General features: G+C 39.3%; 1 protein-coding gene and 2 non-coding genes across 6 annotated transcripts in view; all 3 read left to right on the top strand.

Moving 5' to 3' along the window:
- The first annotated feature begins 339 nt into the window (after positions 1-339).
- Positions 340-411, top strand: trnap-agg (transfer RNA proline (anticodon AGG)). The gene has a single exon. It is a non-coding gene; the product is annotated as a tRNA-Pro (tRNA).
- Positions 412-841: 430 nt separating this feature from the next.
- On the top strand, positions 842-913 carry trnap-agg (transfer RNA proline (anticodon AGG)). Its single transcript has one exon. It is a non-coding gene; the product is annotated as a tRNA-Pro (tRNA).
- Positions 914-1,534: 621 nt separating this feature from the next.
- The window catches only part of bbs9 (Bardet-Biedl syndrome 9), a 174,599-nt gene continuing 158,114 nt past the window's right edge, over positions 1,535-18,019 (top strand). For 3 of the 4 annotated variants that reach the window (XM_085292470.1, XM_085292469.1, XM_085292467.1), the window contains exons 1-6: positions 1,535-1,660; positions 3,206-3,324; positions 4,361-4,511; positions 8,694-8,758; positions 9,138-9,251; positions 16,397-16,571. In XM_085292470.1, coding sequence (XP_085148596.1) covers positions 3,213-3,324; positions 4,361-4,511; positions 8,694-8,758; positions 9,138-9,251; positions 16,397-16,571 — 617 coding nt within the window. In that variant the 5' untranslated portion in view covers positions 1,535-1,660; positions 3,206-3,212. Of the gene's footprint in view, positions 1,661-3,161; positions 3,325-4,360; positions 4,512-8,693; positions 8,759-9,137; positions 9,252-16,396; positions 16,572-18,019 lie in introns of all 4 variants that reach the window. The other variant, XM_085292468.1, reaches the window with a different exon arrangement.

The raw sequence follows: 18,019 nt of genomic DNA, 5'->3' as shown, positions 1-18,019 counted from the left end.
AAGAAAGAAAATCTGAAGTTTCAAAAAAAAAAAAAAAGGTAACTGCATTTCTACAAATGTGTTTAGTGGTCTTTGAAGTGATGTGTGCACAGTGCCTATTTTTGTGAATGATATTGCACCATATGTAATGTGCACACAAAGAGAATGTTTTAGAATATGGACTATTCATTTTGACAATTGCACATCAGCAGGACGTCATGATTTAGCCGGTGTATCACAAGATGTCCTGCAGATGGCGGCAGTGGACAAGGAGTGGATGAACTGTGGGATGCAATTTAAAGTTCATCAACGTGGCATCTTTGGATCCCAGAAATTGTTGTGTTCACATTTAGAAGTCGTGGCTCGTTGGTCTAGGGGTATGATTCTCGCTTAGGGTGCGAGAGGTCCCGGGTTCAAATCCCGGACGAGCCCATATTTTGTTAGAAACTCATTTTTGTTGTATTTGAACGAGCATAAACTATAAAGGACAAATAGTGGACATCTGGAATCATATTTCATTTTTCTTTAGTGGGTCAATACAGAATTACTACTCTGTCAGACTGAGTCAATGGATAGCCAAATGCAAACCATTACAATGCTTTTCCTGCAATGTTATTATGTGATATATGTCGATAAAGAAAATAAAGATATGTACTGATATACAGTACTTACTGTAATACTTGCTTATGCTGACATAAAGATGAAAAAAAAGTCACTTGGATAAGTGACGAATCGTTTCTCCCACTGAAAACGCGACGTGCAGATGTACAGAATCATTTTGGTCACATTGAACATGCAAATCAAATAACAGCAAAGATAACACGTATGCGTCACAATCGGCTAGGCTCACGTGCGCTTGCATGGCTCGTTGGTCTAGGGGTATGATTCTCGCTTAGGGTGCGAGAGGTCCCGGGTTCAAATCCCGGACGAGCCCTCCCTTTTCGAGCGAATCCTACTTCTAAGCTTCCACATTTAGAAAGTGTAATGAATCTCCCAAGATATACCAATGGTTTAAGTGCACTCTTCAACAGTTCCTTGGTTAACAAACTAAATACCCTACCTACTACACATATGTCACTGTCATAAAATTTACAGGTTTTATCTCTATCAATATACAAATGAAAATAAAATAAACAACACATTATATATATATAAAATTATTATTATTAAAAGGAAATAATTATTAAAAGGAAATAATGAAAAATATCAATAATGATAGGAACAGCACCATTAGAATTCTGATTTAAATCTGTGACAGATGCCATAGCCACGGAGATGGTGGCAGAAGAATAATCTAAAATAATAATATCTAAAAGTTTTAAAAACATTGCTTTTGTCCAAATTTAATGAAGTTTAAAGGTTTTTTCACATTTGATTTGTGATTCGATATACAGAGTGATTAAACAGAGTTAAAAGAAATAATGCTTTAAAAAAACACTCCCCGTGGAGTTACCCGAAGACGCTTGAGTGAGATTTTTTTGGTCCACGAAAAAACTCGTTTTCCCAAACACCACCCCCTTGTATTTCCGTTCATGCGCACTAACCCCCGGCTTCTCTGCTAAGCGTCAGTGCCATGACAACAGGACGATGGCTGCAAGCAAGAGGGTGAGAAATGTGATGTTTGTGTGACCGAGAAGTAACGAATCTTCGACATTTTTCGGACTAGGTCATTCCTGTGAAGGTAAGAGGTAACCGGAACAATAACAAAGGCGTTTTGTTATCAAATGAGAAACCGTGAAAACAGCAGCGACCCTGTTTCTGATCTGCTAGCGTGTAACTAGGGAACTTGAAGGGCTAGCTAATTAGCCGTCTAAGCTACAGTTAATTCAGCCGGCTTGAGTGTAATTGCAGGGTAATTCACCTGTGCAGGTTCACAACGACTTAAAACCGTTCTTGAATTTGTGTCACTAACTTTACTGTTTTTAACGTACAAATATGGAGAGTGTTGTTGCCCAAACAAGAGTCCTTATGGGACTAAATCTACAATTGAATAGCTATTACAAAAGTCTAAAATCCAAGAGCTTTCAAAATTTAATATCAGACTAGAACAATAAATTTACTTCTTGATTTATTTTTCCTTTCTATTCTTTGATTGTTGGACTGACTCTCTACTGTAGCATTTAACTCGAGAAAGATCCTATCTTCTCTTAATATTTATAGGCATTGTGCACACATTTAAGACTCCAAAATACGTGGAACTAAGTCCGAAATTAGGGAAACAAACCATTGGAAATGACGGGCTAAAATTACGTTTCCCATTCCACTTTTATTTGTCTGATGTTTGCACATAATTTAAAGTCTCATTCACAAAAAGAAAAAAACACAATTGCCTAACAAAGGGTTTAAAGTGTCTCGGTTTTTATTTTTAAAAAGTAACTCATTTATGCTGAAAACTTTACTTAAGGAACCTCAAAATATATTTAAAGCTAATTGATCTAATCTGGAGACATTGATGAGCAATAGACTGCCCCAAGCAAAACCAGTAAATTAGCACAAAGCCATGCAAATAGTCAGAGGATGATACTGTAAGTTATTCTGATCATAGAGTAATACTGATCAGATTCTTAACCTTTTAAACCTTGCTTTTTATGCAATGACTCGTCAATGTATTCCTTTAACAGCCTCCCCTTCCTGCATGGCAGTGCACTCTGAATAGGTCGGATTCTCTTTGTATGGATTAACTGTCCGTTCCACCTGCTCAGCACTTAGCAAGTAGAAAAGCTGCTTGCCCCCAACTATACACCTCCTTATTCCCCCCTCTATGCTCACATGCACAATCCTGAGGTCACATGACTGGCTCCCTTCTCTGCCATTGGCTGTAGTTGTAAGTGTTATGTTCAGAGCACTAGGGCTTCCTGGGGTAGTGGGTCAAGCTGTCACTATGCAAATGGCTCAAGGCAAGCCTTTTATGAAGGAAAATAGATGGTGGATTGATTTTGTGAATAAGTAGTCCTTAACCCTTCTTTATACTTGCTGTGGTGATGCTCTTAACATTTCTGGCGTTCTACCTAGAGCTGCTCAGTGAACAGGAGATAATGCTGTGAAAAGTTAATGCCTTGTAGATGCATACTCTGCTCTGTCTCTTTGCTCATCTGTCTACAATGTTTTTGTACCTATAGTTATTCAGTTATACAGAGAAAGTCATTAACTGAACATTCTGTGGTTATTTATTTTGTTCACAGCATCTAATCCTTCACTTCTTCTGTGTTCCTGTCTGGTCAAATAGAGGCGGCATGTCTCTGTTCAAGGCACGTGATTGGTGGTCAGCAACACTTGGCGAAGGGGAGGAGTTTGACCAGGGATGCCTGTGTGTTGGAGACGTGGACAACAGTGGCACTGGACACGGTCAGTGTGTTGTGAGGAACTGATACACTAGCCATCCCATTTATCTATCTTTCTTAGTACGTCACTTCTAGTTTATTCTGTCAGGATAAAAACACATCAAGTTAAATGTGTCTACTGGATATAATTTGTGTATACGCACTTACTACTAGATTTCTGCCAACTGAAGCTTTAAACTGTTATTATTAAATTTAATTGTGATTGTCGGCAACCTGAACTAGATTTTCTTCTTATTGTTTCGGAGTCTAAGACTAAATTGCCCATAGGTGTGAATGCGGGAGTGAATGTGAGTGCGAATGGTTGTCTGTCCCTGTGTGTTAGCCCTGTGACAGTCTGGCGACCTGTCCAGGATGTACCCTGCCTCTCGCCCTATGACAGCTGGGATAGGCTCCAGCACCCCCCGTGACCCTGAAAAGGATAAGTGGAAGCGAATGGATGGATGGATGTTTCAGAGTCCTGAATTATCTTTATTTATCTTTGTGAAGGCTCCTAGTTCAGTCCTTTGTGTGAACAACACTTTAGTTCCTCTCCTTTTAAATGAACTCTTTTCTTATTGGCTGCCCTTCTCCATCCAAAAGCACAAAAGTGAGAGAGGTGTTCACCTGAGATGGCCATAATACGGACACCTGCCGTTACTCACTATCTGAAATTTGAGCTTTTGACTCATAGATAGCGGCACTCATGGCCCTTCAAAGTCACCTCACTATTTGAAGCTTAGGACAACAAAAAAAAAAGCAAAAGCATAAAACATCCCATTTAGATATCCTCAAAGTAGCCAAAACACAGAAGTATGGGAGCATAAATAAAACCCTTCTCATTTTGATTTGCAGTTCAACTCTGCATTATAATATGTGTTGCTAAACTGTATTTTTTTTCAAGCTGGTTGAAAGAAGAGCTGATGGTAACACCACTTGAGCCACTGGACCTCTTTTCTTTGCAGTATGTCAAACTCCAAAATAATAAAAGTTAGACTGCTACCAATGAGTAATAACCTCTATTCTCTCTGCTATTTCCCCTCTTTGTGATGATAAATTTGCAGACAAAGTTGTAGTGGGAAGTTACATGGGGATGCTGCGAATCTTCTCCCCGCATGCCAGTAAGACTATTGAAGGAGGTCAAGCTGATGCCCAGCTGCTTGAAGTTCAGCTTCAAAATGCCATCATCCAAGTCGAACTGGGCAAGTTTGTTTCGTAAGTATGCAAATCTAACCCACAAACAGTGGACAAGCATACCAAAAACATATGACAATGTACCGTAGTCATTGCTGGTTCTTTCTCTAAATTAAGCTCTTTTCCCCTTTTTGAGTCAAAGTTTTGTCAACATTTCTTTTCAGTTTGTCTGAATGAAACTAAAATGGATTTGGTCTTTAGTGTCACTCCTGATAAGTCAAGTCAAATCACCACAGCCTTGTGTTCTAACACTAGGACCATTGATTATGTTGCTAATCCCTCATTGCACCTTATCTCCTGCCTTCTTGGCTGCCTTCCACCATGTCAGGCCTTGACCACTGTGGTGGTGTTGTGTAGGACAAATTGATATAAGCACTCCCAGTCACAGTCTCACAAAAGTGCTACCTCACAAATTACACATTTGCTCTTTTAAACGGACAGAGGCAGGCAGAAAGAGTTTGTCGACAGTAGATGTTAATGCTAACATCAAATCTTTTTAAACCATCTTGCTTCCGATTGGTTGCCTCTCACAAAAAGGTTGAAACAAGGGTTTGGTGGGGCTTGCTCTAAACACATGCTTTAAAACAGCGGTCCCCAACCTTTTTTGCGCCACGGACCGGTTTATGCCCGACAATATTTTCACGGACCGGCCTTTAAGGTGTCGCGGATAAATACAACAAAATAAAACTAGTACCGGTACCGAAAAAAAGAAGATTTATTCATAACACACGTGAAAAGACCCAGGAAAACAGAGTTAAAGATAAAAACGATAACAAAATAACACTGAAAAACGATAAAAACCCTGAAAAACATACATTTCACACCCGGGCCTCAACTCTCGCGGCCCGGTACCAAACGACTCACGGACCAGTACCGGTCCGAGGCCCGGGGGTTGGGAACCGCTGCTTTAAAACCTTTAACTTGAAACATGTATGTCCTCAATCCAGCTTCGCAGAGAGCATACATTCACAGAGCATTGCTTGTTGGTACAAAATAGAAATGACATGTAGTGTTTCATGTCCACTTTAAATACATCCACTCTCACTGACATCATACCGAGTTCACATGCTTGATTTGAGATGAAGCATTTAAATCAATCTGAAATCTGAGCTTTTAGATCATTCTTGCAAATATGTGTGTTTGATGTGAGCCATTCCAGCAATCACTGCAGATTTAGGCAAAGCAAGACAGGTCTTTTTGAAAAGTAACCAGTCTTATATTTGCATTGTCTTTGGTGGCTGAACAGGTCAGAGGTCACAGTTAGAGAGGATACTGTGCAGTTGATAGAGCTTTAGGAACTGAAGCAGGATGCACAGAGGAGCTGCCCTGTAATTGAATGTTCAGTGTCATCTGTTACATATGTGTGCCTTTCTGCAGTAATGAATCACAGGGCTTTCTTGAACTCTGTGTCATGACCTCGTGTGAATTATAAGCATTCATAGTATAGCCTGTAATAAAGCCTTACTTTAAAATGCCAGGCAGAAATAACCATTTGTAGCTTAATGCTCTGCTTTTTCATTCATAGAAAAAAGCATCCCTTCTGTTACTTACAACCACATTAACATCTTTTTCCACTGCAAAGTATGCTAACCTCAAACCAAGATTGCCAGGAGTTTCTCTCCCGACTCATGATTTACACGATCTATCAGTGGCCCAAACATAGTTGTGCTTATAATGTCAGGCTAACCACTGAGTTTCTAGCATAGTTTTAAAACCCAGGGCCACTTCCAGCGATGTTAGTGCATTGCTGGATACTACGAGTCAGTCAAGTGTAATGTGCAGATGTGTCCAGGAAAAAATCACTTGTTTTGAAGAGACATTGATCAGGTTTCAAAACTATGTAAATGTGGGAAGAAGGATAAAAGCAATTATGGGGGATAGGGCAGTGTTGATTAGATATAGGATTATTGTGGTAATTATTCAGAGCTGGAAAAAAAGGAAATTAAAGCAGGACTATAAAGATTTTGAAGGATTGAATATCTCAGATTTTCTATTATATATGTAATTGAAAAGTTGAAGTTATGACTAAAACACACGCTTGCTTGATTCAACACTGCACTCATATTTTACAGCTACATTAAAAAAAAACTTCAAATAAATAACTTAACAAATTCACTCCTTCTCAGGCTCCATACCTTTTTAATCCATGACGGTTAATGAAGTGAGATAAGAAAACCTCGACAAATGAAGAGAAAGTGAGGGACCTTTAACTGCTTGTAATTAGAATTTGTAGACCCTACTTTTAATTTTTGCTAGATGTGTTCTTTGTGAAATATTCTTAAGTGTTCAAATATCGATAGTTAGTGTAAATGTTTTTTTAATACCATCTTGAAAGGCTCCAGACAATGACTGATTGCAGTGTGGACCAATTTCTACTTGATGTAGCTGCAACCCCCCCCCCCCCCCCCCCCCCACACACACACACACACACACACACACAAAAAAGAAAAAAAAAAAGAAAAATCAAAACACTAGAGATACAGTCATTGTCATTGAAAGGTACTGGTAACATTTGGCATGGTTTGCAAATCTTAGTTTTATCCCAGCAAATCCAAAAGTGCTGTACCTGGGGACGGCAGCAGGTCACAAGACAATGTGGAAAAGGTAGGTGAGACAGAAAGCAAAGTCAAATAAGGTTTTCTGACTCTAGTGATTGTGGAAATCCTTTGGATAAGACATAGAAGAAGAACATGCACTGTGTAAATATAGTAAAATGTGGTGTTGCCCTAAGTGCTCAAAACATTACAAGCAGCATGTGGCACAGACTCTTAAGGGAGTTTTGTAGTTCCCATAAATCAGCAGCTGTACAACTCATGCAGTAATGTCACCAGTGTGACAATTTAGTCCTGAACCATGAAAGAAACTAGAGATTGATATAATATGTGTAGTATTTTAGACTCATTGTTTACTGTAGTAAATACACAGTAAAATCCAAACCTTTATTTATCTGTTAAAATAATCAAGGACTTGAATCTGTCTGTGAAATTGATGCTGCCTTTCTTTAACATTAATCTCAACATTAATACCACACATTGCCTCGCTGCGGCTGCACAGGAACGTCCTGGAATGGAAGGTTTCTGGGAAAAGCTGTGGTCTGTCTCGAAGGCTTCCCACATCATCACACTGGGAGCAGAATCCAACTAAATCAGTCTGTTTGGAAGACGTTGTGTTTAGTTACCTGCGGTTTTTCGGCACAGCATTCTTCAGAGACTGGTGGGACATTTTGGACGCTGGCCTTGATAGCAAAGCACGTTGTAAATATTGTGGAGGCAGGCCGAGGTGGGCAGATGGTGAAAGGTTTTGTTTTCTTGGTTTTCTAAGAAAGAGCGAAAGCTTGTGGTTTTCAGTTTTCTAGTTCCTTGTTGTTGTTCTCTCAGCAAACATAACTGCAGTGGTTGAAACTTAGTAAGACGCATTTGTTCTCAGCCCAGAAAGCGGACACATTCCGTCTCAGTGGTTTTGTGGCAAGGTAAATAAGTGAAAAATCTAGGATCAGCATCACTGGAACATCATCTACACCTAAACCATAACCAATGTTAAAAAAATGCACCAGCTGTTGCAGTAATTATTTTAGACGAATGAGAGAGAATAAGAGTGGATGCCACCCTTGAGTTAAGAACATGGATTCAGCCACAGTGGCAGGAAGCATCTGCCCTGCTGGTGTCTGAGAAAGAAACTCTATCTTTACCAGCTGCAGGGCCGCAGTTCTAGTGTTATTCTAGCGTAGTGATTTTAGCTGTTATTTGGCTTATAACTAGGTGGTCTTGTTAAATAATTGTGGATTTTTAGAGGTATCCATCCAAAATAATCAACATGGGGTCCTGTTAAGCTGTAAAGGACATTACCCAAATGCACCACTGCACAACACAGGAAATAATTCCTCTCCATCGAATGCACAGTACACCCTTTTGGACATGCAAATCACAAAGTTTCACAGTTTAGAGTAAAATGTCAATCAAATATGTTTAATCTCCTTTAATATTCAGTATATTTATAATTGAGCTATTTGTATCTATTAGAGCAATTTTTTATATTATGTAACTTTGTAATATATTGTATCTTTGGTTAAATTTGGTTCAGTATCTTGGAGTAACTGTAACACATAATTTCACACAAAGTATTCTGATTCTGATAAAAGGGTTTTAGTTTTGTAGGTTATCGTATTATTGAACTGCTTTAGTACTTTCTTTGCTGTCCTTTCAGGTGTTCAGAGCTTCTTCACTTGGCTGTTCTCCACCCCAGAAAGCTGTCAGTCTACTCTGTATCAGGTAAAATTTACATAAACAGGGTTTTCATTATTTATGTTTAGTAAATGGACTGATAGTTATAAGATGCTTTTCTACACCACGGAGCACTCAAAGCACTTACATTACAAACCACATTCATACACAGATTGTTCTCTGCTCTTTAAGTTCCCTATATCTGTCACACTCACACGCTTATGGATGCCTTATGGCTAATTTGATGTCCAGTATCTTGCCCTTCACCATGCAGACTGGAGAACATGAACCATTGATCTTCAAATCCCAAACCACTTGCTAAGCCACAGCCACCCTTTTTGGGATCAGTTTTCACTTTTAAGGGTGTCATTATATCTTCTCTTAATTGAAGTTGGGTTTTTTGTGTGTTTTTTTTAACCTTATGCAGGCACTGCAGGGAACGTGGAGCATGGTGACCAGTACCAGCTCAAGTTGGTTTATGAGCATAACCTGCAAAGAACAGCCTGCAACATGACTTACGGCACCTTTGGAGGAGTCACGGGTACACTAAATTCACTTTTTTCATAATATTGTTTTAAACAAGAGAGATGTAAAGCTGTCCTGGAATCACACAAGAATTTTGGTGCATAATAACTTCTCTTAGTAACAGCTTTCTGACAGCAGTGCCATAAGCCATGCACACACATGTAAGTCATTTATACCAAAGAAAACTTTATGTCCACCAGGAATAGTGGCTGGCTATAAAGGGTACTTTTACTGCTTTACAAGTTCTGTGTGTCAGCTTTTGCGTGTGGGTTTTTCTTTTGAGTATTTAATAAAGGAAAGTCAAAAGGCTGAGTATAGGCATTTAGTTGTGTTGATTATCATCAACATCAGTGAGGGACCTCACAAATATATTGAAGTGCAAGCGGTGTGCATTAGTGAACATCTGTGCATGTGTCTTGGCATAAGAGGCAATTGGCAGCGCTGGACAAATACATAAAACTATAAAAGTCTATAAGAAGAGTGAAGGAGGAAAAGGGAGAGAAAGAGAGAGGTCATGTAGCTGCGCTCTCTTTAGTCTATTGGGCTTTTGGAAAAACCAAGTAGGGGAAAGCCCTAATGGAGTAAGCATCCAAGAAAAACACACATACACACACACACACACACACACACACACACACACACACACACACACACACACACACACACACTCACAGAAACACAGGGAACCCCCTTTAAAGGAGAGAAAATGACATTTCCAAATAAAGCCTGTATTGTCAAGGTGTGTGTGTGAACAGAGAGCTTGCCAGACTCTGTGGCCTGGCATGATGAATCCGTCATTCACTTCATGTTTAGAGAGCCTGTCTGTCTGTCTGTGTGCAAGTGCTCATCTGAGTGTGTATTTGATTGATAGAAAGAACAGTGTGGGCTAATTAAAACCAAAACCAATACCTTGGCCTGTACTGAGTGCACGTGTGTAGGACATACCACAAACCAATAACTCTGACTGTGTCCACGTGTTTTCTGGTTTCCCCACACTGTGTAGGATGTGTTTCAGATGTCAGCTGAGCTCTCATGTAAACTTGTGTTCTTTCACCCATGCTCTCTACTGTCGCCAAGTGCTTCCTTATAGGGCAACTTGTGATCTCTGGGGTTCTTGCAGTCTAAAATGACATGAGGTAGCTGATTGTTGTGAAGTAGTGTGGTGTAAATAAAACTGGGTCTTTGTGCCATGTCCAAGTTTGACATCTGTGTACCTAAATGTTTTAGCGATCCTTACTTATGACTAAAAATAGACATGCATTCCTGACCATTTGACCTTGAACTTTATAACCACAAGTAAATGTTTCAACCCAATGCTGTTTCCTAACCTAAACCTCTGGTTGACCCCTAAACCAAGTCTTATCCCTTAAACAGCCCTTGACCGGAAACTCGGTAAACACAGAAAACCATACAGGCAGACTAGTATTCACTTTACATCTCTAGTCTTTTCCTATAGTGTACACCAGTAGATGGCAGTACAGGCCCTAGAACTGCTCTTCTATTTCACCTTGATACTGAATGAATGAGGTCCTGTTTTAATTCTTGTACGGGAATTCCCCTTTCCCAGCTTTCCCAAGTAAGGAGTTCTGAGTAGAGATTTAGTGCCTTGTTCAAGAACGGCTTCATCAGAATGGTGTGCATGTTTACACATGCTTTATTTTGCAGATAATGGTAATGCTTATTCTTTCAAAAATTTTTTTTTTTTTTACATTTTTAGATCATTTTTAGTGCTTTTAAATGTTTATGAGTGTAAGACTATATATATGTGGCAATAATCCTAAAAAATTATTAGAGAAAAATCCCCCAAAATAAATGACATTTGGGGAAATCTGAATCTATTTTGATGTTGCAACTCTTCATCTAAATTCTCAGTTTGCTGCCTGCCTTTTTTTAACCTTGTTTTTGATTATAATTGTTATGGACGGATTTTTTTTTTTTTTTTTTGCATTTTAGATTGGATATAGTAGAAACAGAGGAGAGGGGAAAGGATGATGTGCAACAGAAGTGCTCCCCACTTATTTTGCACTGTTCTGCATTATTTCTGTCTTCTTTGTTTACTGTAGCAGCTGTTTAGTTTTGTAGTCTAAATTATACCAATAACGATCAATGCTTCATTTATAACTGAAGATATTTGTGTTCTGTTTGACTACATACACACAAAAGAGGCTATTTTTATTTCTCTTTTCCTTTTAAAGGGCAGATGAGTTTTTGATCTGTGTGCGTTTTATTGGGAAAAGATGTTCGCTGTTTGCTCTTTCCTCACCATTTCACATAGTTTACAAGAAAATGAGCCGATCTCACAGTTGATTGGATGAAACACAAACATACACATACTCGTAATGATTATCTTGCACACACACACACACACACACATACACACACACACACACACACACACACTGGACAGTATTTTCTGTGTAGTTTTACTGCATAGACAGTGATAGTCACAGCTCTGAGGCAAGAGCAGACTTCTGAAAATGTATTTCTTCCACAGATGTTGTGTGATAAGACTCTGTGTGTTTAGATCACAGTTAGTATAATAGACAGATTTGGTCACTATGACATCATCCATTTTTGTGGTTGTATTTTGAAACCTTAACATTTGCTTGTGTTGTGGAAGTGTTCTGGAGTATTCTGGAGCCACAACTAACCATATTTTGATGAGAATTAATTTAGTGGCATGTTACCAACTAACAATAGAAAGCTTGGATAGTACGCTGCATGCATACACTGTAAGGAATAAACGCCCTACACAGATATCTTGGTAAATTTGTGCTAAGTAACAGACTACTGCAATATTAAAAATGTATCAAAACAGATACACAGACTTCCTGGTGATTCTGTACCACACAGCAATCCATTTTAATTATGAGATAATTCTCTTAAAATGCCCAACAAGCCACCAACAGCACAAATGCAGTGGAGAGATCCAGCTCATTAAGTACATTTAGCAGAGTTGAGGACTAGCAGAAACAAATTGCTTTTGGCTGCCTGCCTGGGGACAGACCTATCAGTCAAAGTGGCCATGCCCCTTAAATCCAATTTCTAGATGGAGGAGTTATAATAAGGTTCATCCACTTTAAAGCTGTTGTGAAGGAAGTAAACTTATGTAGTGGCATAAAACATTTTATTACCAGTCTGTATGAATGCTTTTTAAGGCTGTAAAGTTGGTCATTTTAACATTGGAGTTTACAGGTACTCACTCACTTTTGTAGCCAGCCTCAAGTGGCCACTAGAGGTACTGCAGTTTTGGCACATCCATGTGGGTTCATTTGTCACCCGTGGAGGTTGCTGCTTGGTTTGGATATGGAAACTAGCGTGTGTGCGTGTGGGAGTGTTTTTGCAAGTCGTGTCTGCTGTTACACGTGAGTGTGTGTGCGTGTGGGTTTGCATGTGTTGGTCTATAATAGCACCCATTTAGCAGTGCTGTAGGCACTGTAATAGCAGCTCTGTATTAATACTACTCTAATAGCTGGGCTGCCATTTGGTTTGGGTCACTTTCAGGCCACACACTTACAGTCGAAGTATAGACTGGTCTTACACACACACACACACACACACATATACACACATATACACACACACACATATATATATATATATATATATATATATATATATATATATATATATATATATATATAGACACATAGATGCATGCACTCACATGTTGTGGTCCCCGAGCCAGCACATTCACATGTACCTACAACTTTCCCTCTTTCTCTCACACTCTCACATTTTCTCTCTCATATTTACACAGAGGCGAGGTGCTGCCCACAGCAGTGTGCGGCCAGCCTCTGTGCTTTGTTGGCTGCTCTGTGTGCTTGTTCAACAAGTCTTATTAATGACACTAATACAGGCCTGTTTCCTCCACTGTGTCTGAGCAGTGGCTCTCATACTGGGCTCTTTGACACACTATACCTGGCCGTGGGCGTGTGAAATTACATTTGGACAGTTGCTGTTATGAAACAGCTTGGCTCTCGTTTTCACTCTGTATTTCTTATTATTGATGATACAGAGTCATGTCAGGCTGTGCTGAGTGTCTGTTGTTTTGACCCTTGAGCTGCCTTTGAGGGTCGGAAATGACATCCAGAAACCTGACAAATCGGTGAAGTGTTTGTCTGAGACAGGTCTTTACCTCAGCCTGTTCACACAGTCTTGGTCTGCTTCGAGTAGAACAATGACTTAAGAAACCAAAATGACTTTGATCATTTCAATGCTGTTGTCTGTTTTTCCCTTTTATAATGCGGTAACCTGTTTCCAAATCTGATTTGTTGCTTATAATTGATGGATTTCAATAATGCAGTAGGTTGTGAAATATTTTAGCAGTTTATTTTTTTGTTTTACTCTCTCATGATAATATCCAGCTAGTATCTTGAACATCCGATAGTATCTGTTATTGTTGCGGGAGAAATGGTGATGTAAAATTTTTCAGAAGAATTTCCTTGAGTGACTGATTGAATTTATATCAGAACATACTTAATTGAAAATGTACATTTTTCAAATAGTCATTATTTATGTCCGTACTACTGTAGGTTAGATTATTATATATAGATATTGTTAGTGATTTTTTTTAGTCTATAAAAAATGCACAAAATATTCATCTTTAGGAAAATTTCAAGGAAATAAAATTTATAAAACCAGAAGTCATTTTCAAAGAAATCTTAGTGACCTTTATAAAATTTTAATACTGTATATTTTCCCACCAACAGAAGAAGTTGCCTACCACAGCATACCGTTTTGGATGGTACAGCATTTGTTGACATTACTATTCATTCTAACGGAAGTTTTCATCTCACAGGCCTAGAGACCAGTTGGTGACCCAGAGGCAAAATGCTTGGTGTGTGGTTGATCGAGGTTGCTAGCTATCACCAGGTGAAATCTGTCTCAAAGAGGGTGTCAAAAACCTCCTTTTGATTCCTTTAGTCACTAGCAAATTGTTTTGTTTGCTCATAATTTGCATTAAAGACACTGAGTTGCCTGCAAACACTTACATTTACTTTCATACTCAAATCGGAAACCGAGAATGTTTCCCTCAAAAGTAAAAGCTTTGCCTTTTGAAATGTGTTGGTTCCAGTGAGAAGGCACAACTGTTTCTTCAAATGCAAACTCTCTACATTCCCAGGTTGCATCGTATGTTTCACAATTTCACTACCACCTGGTGAGTAGTCTGCAACTGTTTGCAGACAAGTTCGTACCTTTCTTGGAAACTACTGGCAACCACCACAACCTGCTATCTACCCAAGCTCCTCAGTTGATCACAAAACTGCATGAACCTGCATGAACCAGTTGTGGAGTACACAGTTTTAACTAGTGACTGCATTTATCACCGGGTCACTAATAGATTTCTGGGCCTGTATGAAAGAGAGTTGAGCAATCAGTTGCATGCAATAGCCAACAACCTCCAGCAATGACTCACAACTGTTCCGGAATCTGCATTTTTTCCCCAACGGTTTCTGGGTAGTCACCAACAGGTCTCTAGGCCGGTGTGAATGAGGAAAACAATACACAGCAACAGGCAAATGCAAGTAGAGAAAAAAGTGGAAAACAGACAATGAATCCACCTGTTCATGACAGAACACCATTTATTAAATTAAAAATTTTAAACATAAATGACGTATGCTGACATTTAGGACAAATTGCTCTTTATGGCAACCTCAGCCAGCTGAATTTAGGGTTGTTTTAGCTTTAATTTAATTATATTGAACATAATATAAATGAAAACAATCACAGTCTGGGTCTGTTTTAAGAAAATACAGAACACTAGTGTTTAAGAGACACTGTCAACACTGTAATTGGCTGGAGCTTGTGCATTTCCACAAATGTTCCACATTAAGGACATTTGGACAGCAGACGTTCATGACTTACAGTTTTGAACTAAACACAATGCACTCGGTCCTCAGAAGACTACATTTGTTTTTCAGATATATATATTTTTTTAACTCCACACTCAAGAATACACACTTGTGGCTGGATGTAATCCACCCATATGAAGACATGCACATTCTGCTTCAACATTTGCTGTTGGCTCTCCATCAAATATTGTGTTTAACACACTTTTATTCACAGGGTGTGTTTGCGATGTATGAGACCTTGTCCTTCAGTGTGTTAATGGCCACCCTGAATGGCCGCTCATCACTCAGGCACACACACACTCTCACACACACATACTTGTTGACACAGAATAGGTGTGTAGGAGTGTGTGGCTTTTCTGTCTAAATCCTTGGTGATAGATGTTAAGTATGTATGTATGTGTTTGTGTGCACTGTAGGTGGCTGTCTCCCTGACCTCTAGTTGATGGCAGTGTGAGTTTTAATAGCGCATTGAGGCCTAATTATAGTTCTCTGGTCACACAGCCCCACTGCTTTATGGCAGTGTGTGCTGCTGTGTATTTTGTGTGTCGGGGCTTAGTATGTCCTACACCAGGCCTTTCCTAATAAACACGTAGTCTTGAACACATTTATACTTACAGCCAGGTGTCTGTGTGTATGAGTATGGAGGTGTTAATGGAGATATCAGATTCAGGCAGAGGGAGTAACGCACCTCACAGCACAGCACAACATCAGGGCTGAAATTAAACAAAAGCCACAAAAGTCCTCCAGGATCTTTGGTGCTTGTGTTATTAAAAAAAAGTGTTTTTTGTTGTTTTTTTTTATTGAGGGATGTAGATGAAGCAGCCAAAAAAGCAGCCTGTATTCTTTACATGAATTAGTTTGTTTGCTGTGCAGTCTGACCTTGTCTAAAGGCCAAAGTGTTTCGAAAGGTGGAGCTAAAAGTCCCAGAGAGTGACTGGACATGATGAGTTGTACAAATGTAGATAATGGTGTACACTTTGAGATGGTTTCTGTTCAGTGACATTGATGATGTTAGACTAGGTTGTTTGTTCAAATTGTGTCAGAGAAACATGGGGGAAAGCTTAGGATACACTTAAAAGTTGAAGCTCCACCTGTTTTTACGCCACCGACGTTGTTAATTGCTACATGAAATTAACCTCTCTCTGAAAGCCAAACTGGAAAATACCTAGCAAAACATACCTGAGTTCACAGTATAACATTGTATTTAATTACATTGTTTTTTGTGTGTTTTTGTTTGCTATTATCAGTTCAAAACATTTTAGCTTGTGAATAAATCTACTTTGCTGCCCCCCACTCTCTCCATCAGGTCATCATTCCCTCTGTATCCAGTCTCTGGACGGGATGCTGATGTTCTTCGAGCAGGACAGCTACTCTTTTGGCAGGTTCCTCCCTGGTTTTCTGCTGCCTGGTCCCCTGACTTACAACCCCAGAACAGACAGCTTCCTCACTGTATCCTCTGCACGAGAGCTGGAGAGCTACAAGTAGGCTTTTTTATAATTCATTTATTTATTAACTTTTTTCATCTTGTGTTACTTGCCTGAAGACTGCAGTGTTGTAATCCCACAAATATTTGCAAGCAAGATAGCTGGGATAAAGTTACAGTATAATACTTTCACAGCTTTCAGTGAAGTCCATCACATAATAATTTCTACAACATACATCTCCAGATGCCCTCAAATGGCATCAATAGTCTTGTCTTTCATTTCTGATTGTTGGTGGCATCAGAGGAGTCCATAGTCTATGGGAGAATCCCAGCTGAGGGATTTTTGCAATACAGCTTCGAGTCCATTTTCTTCATTGCATAGACTTTGTATGTATGCACTATGAGAGGAGTAATGTTGTATGCTGGAATGTATGTAACTGATTTCTAACAGCAAGATCCTTGATATAGGCCTATATATTAGTTGCTAGAAAATACTGAAGTTTTATTCTAAGATGGAAAAAAAACCCAAGTTGCTATTAAAAAGGAATTCACATCTGTTTACAAGTAATATTTAGGCTCGAACAGTATAAACTTTCTTAAGGTTATCTGATTCACAGTCTTCAGTATCAGCTGCTGATGGTTAACGAGCAGTGCTGACTAAATCCCCACCATCCGAACACCATCTGCTCCCAGTGCAGATCTTGTCTGGATGGACCGAAACACACACACAGACGCACTTGCGCACACATGGTTTGATCGGAAAGTACCTCATTTTAATGTAAGCACATGTACACTTCACTCTGACTGCATATCGTTAAGAAGTCTTACAGACTGCGTGGGTGTACGCTGTGCATGCGTGCAGTCTTCTCTTCCAGCTGTTTGTTATCTGGGTGCCCCCCACCAGTATCAAGACACTCTCCAGACTAGATATCACAGTGGAAACCCTGACGTCACCGTTCTCACTGGACACACACACAAACACAGCCCTGCAGTGTACAGACTGCAGTAAATCAGACAGAGCTCAGCAGACGTATACAAGCTTTCCATAAATGACAGCACAGCATTACGAATGCAACAAACTTATTTCCTTTACACTGTGCATTAAACACCTCTAACCAACGTAATGTCTCTGCTATAAATAGAACTTCACATTTAGTGGAGACTTTAGAGTTTAGCCAGAACAAGACTTTGATGTGTCACAATAAATGTAAACACTAAATAGCATGCAGTCAGAGCTGTTCAGTCAGTACAGATGAGCATCATTAGTTAAAGATATGAAGTGCTACATAAATGATCAGTTGATTAGGATACCTACTAAAAAATAAAAGTTAAAAAAATTGCTAGAAGTAAAAGTGTTTTGCTCCTTGGGATACAAGTCACCAACACATACAATTTATGATTTATACTTTGCTCTTCCTGTCCCCATATTCAAGCTTGCTGCACATCCAGGAAGCCCAAGTTATCACCGTGTTTGTGTGACTAAACATTTTCATAACAAGGATCACT

The sequence above is a fragment of the Mchenga conophoros genome, linkage group LG11, assembly GCF_057382185.1.
Source record: "Mchenga conophoros isolate Kocher_MC1m ecotype Shallow Benthic linkage group LG11, M_conophoros_male_GT1.1, whole genome shotgun sequence".
Classification (NCBI taxonomy): domain Eukaryota; kingdom Metazoa; phylum Chordata; class Actinopteri; order Cichliformes; family Cichlidae; genus Mchenga; species Mchenga conophoros.
This window is presented reverse-complemented; position numbering and strand designations above follow the sequence as displayed.